Below are 12944 nucleotides of genomic sequence, written 5' to 3'. Positions count from 1 at the left end.
GACGGTCCCAGGGTTAACTCATTATCTGTGCTGACCTCAGTCACTGGTATGGTAGTGGAGATGCTACAATTGTCCACAGTGTCCCCAGGCAGGGCAGGGGTGGATCAGATCAGCCGCAGTTCTCTCTCCTGCGATGTGCGTTGGGGGGAGTTTGGGGCACAGACGGGATGGGACTGAGCTGTGATGTCGAAATCACCACCCAAAACCTCTCTTGCTTGAGGTGCCAGAGGGCCACTGTGGAACTGTATCTCAGTGAGACGTCGCCACCTGGAGGAGAGGAGGGCAGCGAGAGGAAGGGGATTAAACACATGAGAAACTGAGGGAAGCCAGTGTGAAGCAGAATTCAGTTTCCGCTGTTCCGTTTTGTGTTGTCAGGGCGATCGGGGTGAGAGAGGACACAGAGGCTCCTCAGGCAAGCCTGGCCCAAAGGTAAGTCATTTCAATGATCCTGTTCATCTTTTTTTAAAATTTGAAAATATACTTTATTTCATAAAATTTAGCGATACACACAGTTCAAGTAAAAAGGCACAAATTCCAGCACAGCATTCAAAGCAATACAGTACAGATCGTATACACTATGATCCCATTATTACAATTTTAAAACACAGTGCATATCTTCGAATACATTCTGTACAATACAAGGTGGGGTGGCCTTACACGGTGGCCTTTCCGTCGGACGCACCTCGCCTCATTGCGTCCCGCAGCACCTACTCCTGGACCTTGGAGTGCGCCAGTCGGCAACACTCGGTCGCGGACAGCTCCTTCAGCTGGAAGACCGGCAGGTTTCGGGCGGACCAAAGGACCTCCTTCACCGAGTTGATGGTCTTCCAGCCGCAGGTGATGTCTGTCTCGGTCTGCGTCCCAGGGAACAGCCCCTAGAGCACGGCGTCCTTTCTTACCAAACTGTTGGGGATGAGCTGGGACAGATACCAATGCATCTCTCTCCACACCCTCTGCTTGTTTAATGAAGTGGGCACTAAAATGTTTCTTGGTAATCTTTGCCACTGTTTACGTGGAAATGACGGGCAATGACTCTCTTCCTAGTGCATCACCCCTGTCTTCCGTCACTCCTCCCTCTCCACCTTAAAGAAAAGAAATCCCATTGTAGAATGAACCATATTTCATGATGTGATTGTAATGACCAAGTAGTTTGTTAATCTGACAGAAGAAGCGCCCAAAATGCAATGCAGCATGAGCTCACTAGTCAACAGCCAATTGGACATAGAATTGGCAGAATCTCACCCAATTGTTGAACTCTATCTTCAGTACTTTTCCGATCTCACTCCTCTCTCAGAAGCGTGTAATGTTGTAATTCATTCTCGGGTTGTGGGCGTCGCTGGCAAAGCCAACCTTTATTGCCCATCCCTAGTTGCCCATTGAGAAGGTGGTGGTGGGCCTTCTGCTTGAACCGCTGCAGTCCGTGTGATGAAGGTTCTCCCACAGTGCTGTTAGGTCGGGAGCTCCAGGATTTTGACCCATCGACGATGAAGGAACGGCCGATATTTGTCCAAGTCGGGATGGTGTGTGACTTGGAGGGGAACTTGGAGGTGGTGGTGTTCCCATGCAACTGCTGCCCTTGTCCTTCTAGGTGGTAGAGGTCGCAGGTTTGGGAGGTGCTGTCGAAGAAGCAAATAGGCACACGTGTAATTAAGTAATGATTGCCTCATGCTAAACACTTTTTGGGATAGAATAATTTGAGCATACCAAGGTGCACTGATTGAACCCCTATTTGGACATTTTTTTCCCATAGCTTTTGGTTGTGTCACATTGTTGATTAAAGGGGAAGGAAAGTATTTTCACATGTAAATGTTTAATTATTATTAGTATTGGTACCTTTTTAATAAAAGAAAACTTTAGAAAAATTGTTACTGTCGGGGACAGGATTCCGGATGCCACAATTTGTTTTGGTGACGTCATTGGCATGATGGCTGCGCAGGGAGCAAGTGCGGAGTTTCCTTACCATGCATTAAAATTGCGCCAATAGTCACCCATCCCTGTCCCTCTTTTTAGCTCCAGCAGTTGATTCTCAGCTCCATATATGGTCAAGAAGGCAGGTGAGCCACATAACCCCGGGATTGAACCCGTGCCACTCTGGAGTCAGCCATTCGAAGTGGGCAAAAGTGGCTGGACATGACCTTCCCTCTTCCCCGCCCTTTCTGTTGCAACTTGTGTGGCCTGAACTTGATGCTTCCCGGTGGTGATGTCAACCTGCACTTGGCAGGGGGTTGGTTGGTGCGAGGGATTGTGAAGACATTTTCTAGCCATTGGTGCCCCATGTTTGACCTTTCGTTCCCCGCTAATGATGATCTTCTAATATATTTTGCTCTTCTCCAGGGAAATGCTGGCAATGATGGCCCACAGGGTGTACCTGGTGAAAAGGTGAGGCCTTGACTGTGGAAACATGTTCTCACCCGAGAAGTACCTGGAGTTACTGTGCAGAGTTCTGGTCTCCATATTACAAAAAGGATATAGAGGCACTGGAAAAGGTGCAAAAAAGATTCACAAGAATGATACCAGAACTAAGAGGTTATAACCTATCAGGAAAGATCGAACAGGTTGGGGCTCTTTTATTTTTATAAAAAAAAAGAGAAGGCTGAGGGGTGAGCTGACAGAGGTCTTCAAAATTGTGACGGGGTTTGGTAGGGTAGATAGAGAGCAGATATTTTCACTTGTAGGGGAGTCCACAACTAGGGGCCATAAATATAAGATAGTCACTAATAAATCCAGTAAGGAATTCAGGAGAAACTCCTTTACCCAGAGAGTGGTTAGAATGTAGAACTTGCTACCACATGGAGTAGTTGAGGTGAATAGCATTGATGCATTTAAGGGGAAGCTAGATAAACACGAGGGAGAAAGGAATAGAAGGATATGCTGATAGGGTGAGAAGAGGCTCCTGTGGAGCATAAACACCGGCATAGACCAGTTGGGCTGAATGGCCTGTTTTTGTGTTGTAAATTCTATGTGACTCCAACTGAATTTCCTGAGTGAGGATATATGGGGGATTGAATATGTGACGAAGGCTTTGTGACTAAACTCAGGGATAAAATTCAAGTTCTTGAGTACAATAAGTGATCTATCCCACTGGTAGCCATTATGTAACAAATAGACACTCGTAACTGTGGACATGTTTAATGTATTTTTGCACTCACGCAATGCAACCGCAGGACACAATCTGTGGGACATTTAGCAGCAAATATTGACAGGCTAAATCATCTGGAAACACTGAAAAAAATACATGATAGACTGCTTTGTGAGGGAGTGGGTTGATCAGAATGCACTCACGCCAACTCATTTTCAATCTCTAAGATCAGTCCGCGAGTAAAAAAAATTCTTCACATCAATCCTGCCTCATTGAGTTGTCCTGTGTAATGATATATCAGTTTAAGTGTGAGAATTTAGAGATGTTCCCTGAATACTTCTTACCAATTTTGCAATTAGGCAACCAGTCAGACCACGACTAAGGTCACTCAGTCTCCGAGCTAACTGAACTGCTAATGTGAAGTTACTTTAAACCTTAATAAAACATCATCATTCAATTTTGAATTAGAAGGAACTCTGAAATAAATTTGGCAAATATAAAGCTAAGGGATATCAGTTATTTACTGCCCTTTGGCAATTGAAACTGAGCCAATCATTACATTTAAGGAGAATCCAATAAACACTTGAACACGAAATGAAAGTATAGAGTGATCGAGCAGGGAAGTGGGATTAGACGTCCAGTGGGGGATTAGCACTGGCAGACGTCCAACGGACTGATCCTCCTTCTGTATTGACATTTCGGGGACAAGATTGACATACCTTAATATGTAGCAGTGTCAGAAATGCAGGACCACAAACTAATTTTAATTTTACCTTTAAGGAGAGGATAATTTTTTGCTCAAGTGTTGTGACAGTCTCATACTTACCTGCAGCTCATTCCCTCCGACTGTGTTTTGAATGTACAGGGCTTATTTTTCTGGCTCTGTTTTTCTCTCTGTTTTGTTTGGCAGAAGTGCAGAGAGCGTGTTGGGAGAATGAAAGCCAAGAGAGTACCCTCGCATTGTTTGAGGAATCCTTCTGTTGTGGATTGCCCGTTTATTTCCATCTCCACTGCAGCTGCCGTTACTCTGGGGCAGATACTCTGACATTAAACCAAGTTTATAATACGAGTACACCTCCCATTCCCGTGGCTTTGCTCTCCGGCTGAGATTGAGGCCGCGCAAATTGTGGTTTAGTTGGAGGCCAGAGCGGGAGGGGGAGTCTGTAGCAGGCAAGGACCGAGGACCATCAAAAAGTGGGACACACACGAGACGAGCACTGGGGAAGAGTGAAGCTTGTAGTGGGAGGCCTAAGAAAGGGCAGGTGGGGTGGGGTGGGAAATCAGTTAGGATGAGCCACTTTGCTTTTATACCATTGCTGGATTGGCTGTGGAGGTCGCAACAAGGAACTGTCATGGCAACGGCATCTTGAAGAAAACTTATTCTTCATCAGAAAATGTAGAAACATTGACAACCAATGGGAGAGCGCCGACGGGCGGGACCAATGGGAGAGCGCCGACGGGCGGGACCAATGGGAGAGCGCCGACGGGCGGGACCAGTGGGAGAGCGCCGACGGGCGGGACCAGTGGGAGAGCGCCGACGGGCGGGACCAATGGGAGAGCGCCGACGGGCGCCTATGCTCAACCATTAGGAAATCTGAGACATGAGCTTAAAGGCACCAGAAAAGTTATGTCAATAGATGTGGAATATGTGATAAATATTTGTTGTATATATTGACAACGCATATGTATTATATAGCTTATATAGTATACTTCTTAGAGCAGAGAAGATTAAAAGGAGATTTGATAGAGGTGTTCAAAATCATGAAGGGTTTTGATAGAGTAAATAAGGAGAAACTGTTTCCAGTGGCAGGAGGGTCAGTAACCAGAGGACACAGATTTAAGGTGATTGGTAAAAGAAGCAGAGGCGATATGAGGAAAACATTTTTTACGCAGCAAGTTGTTATGATCTGGAATGCGCTGCCTGAAAGGGCGGTGGAAGCAGATTCAATAGTAACTTTCAAAAGGGAATTGGATAAATACTTGAAGGGGAAAAAATTACAGGGTGATAGGGAAAGAGCAGGGGAGTGGGACTAATTGGATAGCTCTTTCAAAGAGCTGGCACAGGCATGATGGGTTGAATGGCCTCTTTCTGTGCTGTATCATTCTATGATGTGTGTATTCTGTATGCAGATATCATGTATCATATTATACATCATGCAATTATAAGATACATAGCAAGCAGATTATTTACCGGTAACAGTAAGTTGTGATGTAGGGGGGAAGCTACAGATTATCGAGAAACCTTTGCTATGCTTTGCGTACCTCCTATGTAAGGGTAAAAAGAAGAGTTTACAAACTGCAGACTTGGTGTTGTGAAGATTATCAAACTGGGATTGATTTTTATTCAACCTAAATGGGTTTTCGGGTTCGTCGTTTGTGATTTCATCAGAACTCCTCAATTTGCGTCAGCGGCTTTCAGCTCATTGGCCGCTATCTGTGATCCTACATTCCAAAATTTATATCCTCACCCCTGTGTTGACATCAGCATTGAATCGACTTTTGCTATCACGCTGATCAGAGATGTTCTTGAGGTATACAAGAAACGTGTGTAGCCTGGAGTCTGTCTCAGACCATCGAGGGCTTCAGGTGGTATCGCCAATCGTGAGAATCTCAAACACATCCTGGAATGTGTAGTTCATTCAAGGCAAGAAGTGGTGTCAGATTTTAGGTTACAGTCTGACTGAGCTGCATACTTTGGCTGCTCTGCATTATGTGGAATCCGAACATTTTGCTTTGCAAAAAGCTGATGGTGTCATTTTTTTTTATTTTCAGGGACCGCAAGGACCCCAGGGGCCTAATGGATTTCCAGGGCCCAAAGGACCTCCGGTGAGTAACATTTCCTTGTTTCACTTTATTTGCTGGGGGTGGGGAGAGGGGGAGAGGAGAGGAGATTTTCCAAGTCTGTTGGATTCTAGGCCGAGGCCCGAGTAGGAATCCAAATTCCGAGCCTTAATCTCATGGATTAGCAACCAATGAAGGGTGAGTTTGATGTTGTTTAGCTGAGAGGTATCATACCTCATCCAGAATCAGTACTGAGGTGTCCATGGGATGGAATATCCCGCCCCCTCAATCGAGCAGGATGCAAGGAACCATTCATACTGCAGGAGGGAGAAGAAAATACTTTTCCAAGTTCCGTGTAGCCAGTGTCCTTTCTTATGGTGGTGCTGTGATGGTGTCCATGGGGGCCTGATGTACAGCGCTGGACGGTGAGATGAGAGATGGGTTTGTGCCATTGGTTTGCCATACACTGAGGTCATCCCTCGCAGTCACCTTGTTTGTGGAATTGCAGACAAAACGATTACCTGTTAAGGGCTGGGGGAGAACAGGAGAGTCGCCCAGGTCTGCTCTTGAGTATTTCCTGTGACCAGCTTTGGAATTATTTTGGTTGAAATCTCGGAGGAGGTGGGCTGGGGATGCGATCCCAGGGGTGAGTGGGAAGGGGGCAGTGCAATAGAACGAGCAATGGAACACAAATATAAATGACCTTTCGGAGGGAATCTTGCCACTAACCCTGTTTCCAGTTATGGTAAGCCTTTCTGCTTTCAGCCAGTTCAAAGGTGAAACCGAATCAGAATTACAAACCGATTTGAAGAGCCAATTGAACCAAAAAAGGATCTTCGGGATAAAATTTAAGTGAATGAGACGGATTAAAACACAATTGCAAACAACGAGCCTGAGAGACATTAAAATAAGTAAAATTGTTCAACTAAATGGATGAGGCTTGAAAGGCATGTGAGTTGGTTCAACCCATGGGACTAGATTAGAATGTGCTTAAAATAAATGTGTATTTCCCCAAATTGATTCTCTTCCGTGATTGCTTGGCTCCGTGTGACCTTGCGGAAAGCTTGAAAACCACTTCACGAGTCCCAGCTCCACCTGAACCCAATAGGAGATGAGGGTCTTGTGGGATGAGCCAGGAGAGTTGATAATGTCCCCTCCCTCTGACAAAGATCTTTTCGTCAGGGGCAAGGTTAATGCGCTTGGAAAGTGAGATTAAATGGGCTGGGAGGGCCTCCTTCCTCCCAAACTCATCTTGTGATCTTGAGGCTGATTTAGAGTAGACACTTAGGGCTGACATGTTCATGGATAATATGGAGGCTTTTGCTTCGTATTAATGACTCTTGTAATCTCTTCAGGGACCTTCTGGAAAGGATGGGATACCAGGACACCCTGGGCAGCGTGGCGAACCTGTAAGTCTCACCTTCTGTTTTGATCAGCCACATAAGATGTCCAAAGGCTAAAAGGAGGGAACTTTCCCTTCCTCTGATCTTCAAGTGTAATCACGGAGGAAAGCTCATGGAGCCCAGTGGTGGAGAAAGCTCGTCACTGCCTACACAAGTGGGCAGAGTGTCTTCTTCCACCCTTGGCCTGAGAAGGTGACAGCCTCTTCCACTAGTTGCACCCTTTATATTGCCGGGTTCTATGACATTCGGAGGCCCTAGTGCTGCTGCTAATGGAACAAGGATGTGTCGCTGAGGTAGAGGGGCTAGTGCTGGCTAACATGTGCCATGTGTATTGTTTTTTTTGACATTAATGGGAACACTAATGGAGAAACCTTTCTGCACTGTTCAACAAGGCTACACATCTCTGTTTAGGGGTGATGTCAGGAAGCACTCCTTTACACAAATGGTAGTGGAAATCTGGAACTCTCTCCCCCAAAAATCTGCTGAGGCTGGGGGCCAATTGAAAATTTCAAAACTGAGATTGATAGATTTTTTTTTTGTTAGATAAAAGGGTATTAAGGGTTACGGAAGCAAGGTGGGTAAATGGAGTGAAGATACAGATCAGCCATGATCTAATTGAATGGTGAACAGGCTCGAGGGGCTGAATGGCCTCCTCCTGTTCCTAATTCTTATGTTCCTATGAATTTGTCAGAGGTACCTTTTGAGGCAGAGCCTTGTAGTAGTTTCGACGTTAGTGTTAATGGAAGGGGGGTGATCAATTAATGAAGGTTACATGACACTGCTGAGTGGAGCCAATTGGAGTACCATTGTCAGTAATTACATACTGTACCACTAAACCACGGGGGTGTTGGATGGCCAGCTTCTTCGTCCCCCGCCCCCCCCCCTCCCAAACACATCCACTGACCATTGATATAACATGATGGGAGTTTGCCTTTGGTTAGACATAGCATCTAGCCAACCCCCCCAGGCTCAGTGGGTAAATGCACTGTCCAGTGTTGCAGTGAGCCACAGAGACCAGTAGGTTCCCAGGTTCGAACCCAGATCTGTACTCAGTTGGCTGACCTCAGGCAGGTCCGCAGTCGGGCCGTTACAATTTACCATCGCCCCTCGGGTTAGAGAGGGAGAAGAGAAATCATCTGGGGTTCCTGCTTCTGATCACTATCCAGCGTCCTTTGTTGGCAAGAGCATGTGTGTGGGCATTGGGATAGAACGGAATGGGGCTTGGCTGTGATGCACTCCTTGGGAGAACAGCCTGCTTTCCAAGTTCCCGACACCTATTTGCGCAACACCTTGGGACGTTCTTCACCATAAAGCTGCAATATGAATGTTGCTAACGTTCACCGTCTAGATACACACGTGACGATGGGCCATTTGGCAAAGTATTGGAGGGGAGCAGGTTCCACTAGAACTCCGCACCCCCCCACCCCCTGACCCCAGCCGCGTGAGTCACCTGCTCATTATAATCTCCCACTTGCCACTTTAATGCAGTCATTGCAAGAGACTAAAAGGATGGATCCTTCCCAGCTCTGGATGGCCTTGGCTACAGATGAGATCTAAACCCATTTGTGTCTCCAGCAATAAACATGTTCTTTAATGTTCATCAGTATCAGAACTTGATACGCTGATTGCTTTAGGTAAAGAAGAAGGCATTTAAAGAGAGACAAATGCCACCTGTCACCTCGTTGCCATCTCCATTCATTTCTCATACCAAAGAAACGAAAACACAAACTATTATGCTGCGTTTTCTAGTTATATCCTCCTGCACTGATGCTTGAAATTCTTTCTTCAGGCTCAGATTAGCTCACTGTCTTCTTTTCCTTTTCATTTTTAAAACCTACTCCCCAGGGCTTCCAAGGCAAGACTGGTTCACCAGGCCCTCCAGGAGTTGTTGGACCCCAGGTAAGCCCATCGGCCTCGCGACAGCCTCACACGCGCAGATAATTCCAGCGGAGATACTCTGGCTGGGACGGATTGATGTAATTTTTGAAAAATAGAGGAGTTTGTTTCCCTGGGGTGGGGTCGGCTGGGGTCACAGTGAGTTACACATTGGCCTGTTGCCTCTGGGAACTGTGCTTGGATCCAGCTCAGGCTGAAAATCTCTGCAAGCTGCAAGAACCCTGTGCAGAATGAGTGGGCCGATCTTCTTTCAGTTGCCCCTAATTTGGCGCTAAATTTGCCACTTTTTTTTGAGTTTGCGACTGAGGCATGAGATTGGAGTTCAGGAAGGAAAGAATAGTGGATAAAATATTCGGAACAGGATCGGAGGTGCGTCACTAGCATCATATATTTGCCCGAGAAATATACTTTCTGTCAGTTTCACTCTCGTTACTTCCTTGGCATTCTATATTACTGGGAGCGGATTGTCAGAGGCCATAAGGAATTGTTAGTAGTTACCATGCTGTTTTTGCTGCCGTCAAATTCTACAAAAAATATATTGGCGTGAAAGAGATGAAATGTCGCTGAGAATTCTTGTTAGGAAATGGGAGTGTTAAGTTGGAGAGCTACATATGCAGGCTGGAGCCCAGCACACCCAGACATGGGTGACAGGTGTGACATCTGGACATGCTCAACGTGCTATTTTTAATGGATCTCCTGTGGCGAAGCCCACAGAAAGTCAGGACGAAATGCATTGGTGACGCTGTAGGAAATTGGTATGGGCTCCTGCGGCTCCATGTCGTGGTGGGAGTGTGACTGCGTGACAGGTAGCTTACAGTGGGAAAATCCTATCGCGATGCCACCTCAATGCGTATCAGAATGACCATATCCAAATAAGGAATGCGTGACTTATGTAGCAAATGCAATATGTTATCGATTTAAAAACCATAAACATTGGTGAAGTACTTGCAACAAAAGAGTTTACCCCCCCCTTAGACTTACCTTCGTATTTAACGAATATTGTTAAACTTCAACTCAACAAGTGCTGTGGCACCAAGAAGTCCCATGGACATTCTACAGGTAGAGTTGTTTGGTATAACTAGCTTTTTGATATAATAGAATTTATAAAAGAAGTGGATGAAATTACTTTTTCTTTCCCCCCATACCCATTAGGGTTCCTCCGGCGACAGTGGCCTAGTGGGGGAACGAGGACATCCTGGGGCTCCAGGCCCTCCAGGTGAACAAGGCATCCCAGGTACCGCTGGAAAGGAAGGCGCTAAGGTAGGCCCACTGACCGTGCTCTGCGACACACAAGATTTTCCACTTCAGTTGCCCCAGTTGGAACTCTGGAGATGGGAAACCCATTTGTAAAGGATGTGTTCTCAACTTGACCAAATCTAGCACGCTGAGCAAATCTTTCCGATTCGAGGGAGCTCGATTCTGTTCTCCTCCTGCTCCCCCCCCACCCCCCCGGCCCCAATGTCCATACAGGCTCACTTCCCAGTAGGAGTTACAGGATTAGCAACGGGGTACAGGAATTCGGCCTGTACTTTCCCAGTCCTCCTTAGTCCAGGTCAGCTCAAGCCAATTGTGGCATTTCCAACTACTACACAGGCTGAGCTCTGCTTGCTCACCACAGCCTGGGGGGAGCCATGGGCTCTTCCGGTCTGCGTGGCTCTGTACCATAGCAGTCAGTGCGTTCAGCTACAGAAAGCACCAGGGCCGTGCTCGCGCACGTTTCGAAGGCTAACCGGTTACGCGGGCAGCATGCTGGGGGCTCAATCAGCGTTGTGCGGAGTGACAAGGTGAGGCGAGGGCTTCGCCCCGATGAGTTCCCGATCACCGCTGCATGTAACTCTTTCCTTTCCCCACACCCCCTCTGATTGGAAAAAATTTGGAGATAGTCACTTCGTCTTCCAGGCTGCTGGTTATAAGGCATCATTAACCAGGAGAATGACAGCAGGCCTACCTGCCTACACTCTCGACAAGGTATCTACAAACACACAAAATTGCCAGGCAGTAAAAGACCAGCTGGTCCATCAAGCCTTCCGGACACCTCATGATGGCCAGAGCATCGTGACTAAACACTTACTCTTCCCCCCCCCCCCCCCCCTCACTCCCTGATCCCCGCCTCAGCCATGTAATCTCCTGGAAGAGATAAACAAACCAGAGAAAAAACCCAGGACCAATAAGGGAAAAAATAGCCTGGAAAATTCCTCTCCCACCGCCCCCCCCAACCCCCCGCCTCAAGCGATCAGAACCAGTCCAGGAGATCACATGGACCGAGTCTTATCTCTAAAGACACTTACCTTCTCTATGATGCATCTGGGACAATTTGAGGTAACAGATAACGCAAAGAGTTTTATTCTGCATAATTTTCGGGAAAGTTTAATGCCTTTTTCCTTTTTTAGGGAGACCCAGGTCCCCTCGGTTCCCCTGGTAAACACGGTCCGTCTGGATTACGGGGATTCGGTGGAACTCGAGGCCTACCTGGTGCACTGGTAAGTGGGTGGCAGATGCGGAAAGAGTGATAATGGCAAAGAAATTGAGTCCGAGGTTTTGTCATCACCTAGTCTCAGGAAATATATTTGTTGAAGTTTATCTGAACTCTTGGCATGTAAACTTGCCACCCAGTTACCAGGTTAATCTGCCATGCATCGGAGTCGATGTGTGAACCCATCCCCAAGACCGAGTCACTTTATACCAATTCCAATTAACTTGCAACCCATATTTTGGGTCAGTTATAATGGAGAGCAGATTGAGGATGATTTTGGAGTTGAGCTGTTCTCTACATGGCTGGGTAGGCATGACCATCCTTTAGAACCTAATCCTGGATCTGGCAGGCCAGCCCTATTGTAGGTAGGTGCCTTTCATTTCTCTAATGTGATATTTCTTTCTAGGTCGGTGCAGGACGCTGTTAAAACCCTGTTGGATACGGGGTAGGAAGGTGCTGTCCTCCATCTTGAGCTGGATAAAGAAATAAAATTTTGTTCGACCAAGACCTGGGCCTCCTGGGTTAATGGCTCAGTGTTGACTTTTGCTCTTTGGTTCCAGAATATGAGAATTTTACCAGGATCTAATAGGCAGGATGTACCACTCTTCATAGTATCTAAAACTCTGGCAATAATGGACTCCTAAAACACAGGAAGTATGGAGTCAGAGTTGAAATATGCTGTAAGCTAATTAAATCAAAGATATAAACATTTCAGAAGGTTAACCAGTTTCGCGGACAGCATGATGGAGGCTCAACAACTTCAAATCTATTTTCACGATACTAATTCAGAATATATACTCCATCTAAAAGCCTTTGCAGTTCTATCTTATTTTTCCTAAAACAAAGTGATTAACAGTCGCAAAATAATATGCTCTGTATTAAATACAGCCTTGACCTGCAAGAACAGCAGTCTCTTCTAATTTAGACATGCATTTCTTTCCTATCTTCAGCACGCTGTGAAATTGTATCCTTTTCCCTCTCGCTCTCCATGAAAGCTCCTTTTTGACTCCATGTTACCTCAGGAAAGGGACTTGGAAGATCAGTCAATCTGACTTTGGTGGGGGAGACACTTCATTCATTTCTTAAAGTCGCTTGAGTGTCTCCGAATAAACAACAGCCCAGTTGTCCAGATTTGTTTGATATTAAAAGAATTCCGGTGGGGAACCGGAAGGTCAGAACACTTGTACTTTGTACCCTGGGACCTGGGTTTGGATCTACCCCGAACTGATTGCTGGCCAGATGGCCCCCATCAATGCACTGTTTTACACCAATAGGGGTCTTATCAACAAAATGTGCGATTGGGGGTAAGTGT

At 46.3% G+C, this 12944-nt stretch overlaps 1 protein-coding gene across 2 annotated transcripts in view; it reads left to right on the top strand.

The window, feature by feature from the left end:
* The window catches only part of LOC137304419 (collagen alpha-1(XI) chain-like), a 226932-nt gene that overhangs the window by 156150 nt on the left and 57838 nt on the right, over positions 1-12944 (top strand). For both annotated transcript variants that reach the window (XM_067973011.1, XM_067973010.1), the window contains 7 exons: positions 376-429; positions 2335-2379; positions 5852-5905; positions 7216-7269; positions 9109-9162; positions 10312-10419; positions 11550-11639. In XM_067973011.1, coding sequence (XP_067829112.1) covers positions 376-429; positions 2335-2379; positions 5852-5905; positions 7216-7269; positions 9109-9162; positions 10312-10419; positions 11550-11639 — 459 coding nt within the window. The remainder of the gene's footprint in view (positions 1-375; positions 430-2334; positions 2380-5851; positions 5906-7215; positions 7270-9108; positions 9163-10311; positions 10420-11549; positions 11640-12944) is intronic.

The sequence above is a fragment of the Heptranchias perlo genome, chromosome 37 (genome assembly GCF_035084215.1).
Source record: "Heptranchias perlo isolate sHepPer1 chromosome 37, sHepPer1.hap1, whole genome shotgun sequence".
NCBI lineage: Eukaryota > Metazoa > Chordata > Chondrichthyes > Hexanchiformes > Hexanchidae > Heptranchias > Heptranchias perlo.
Note: the sequence above shows the minus strand (reverse complement) of the source record. Positions and strands in the feature narration are given on the sequence as shown.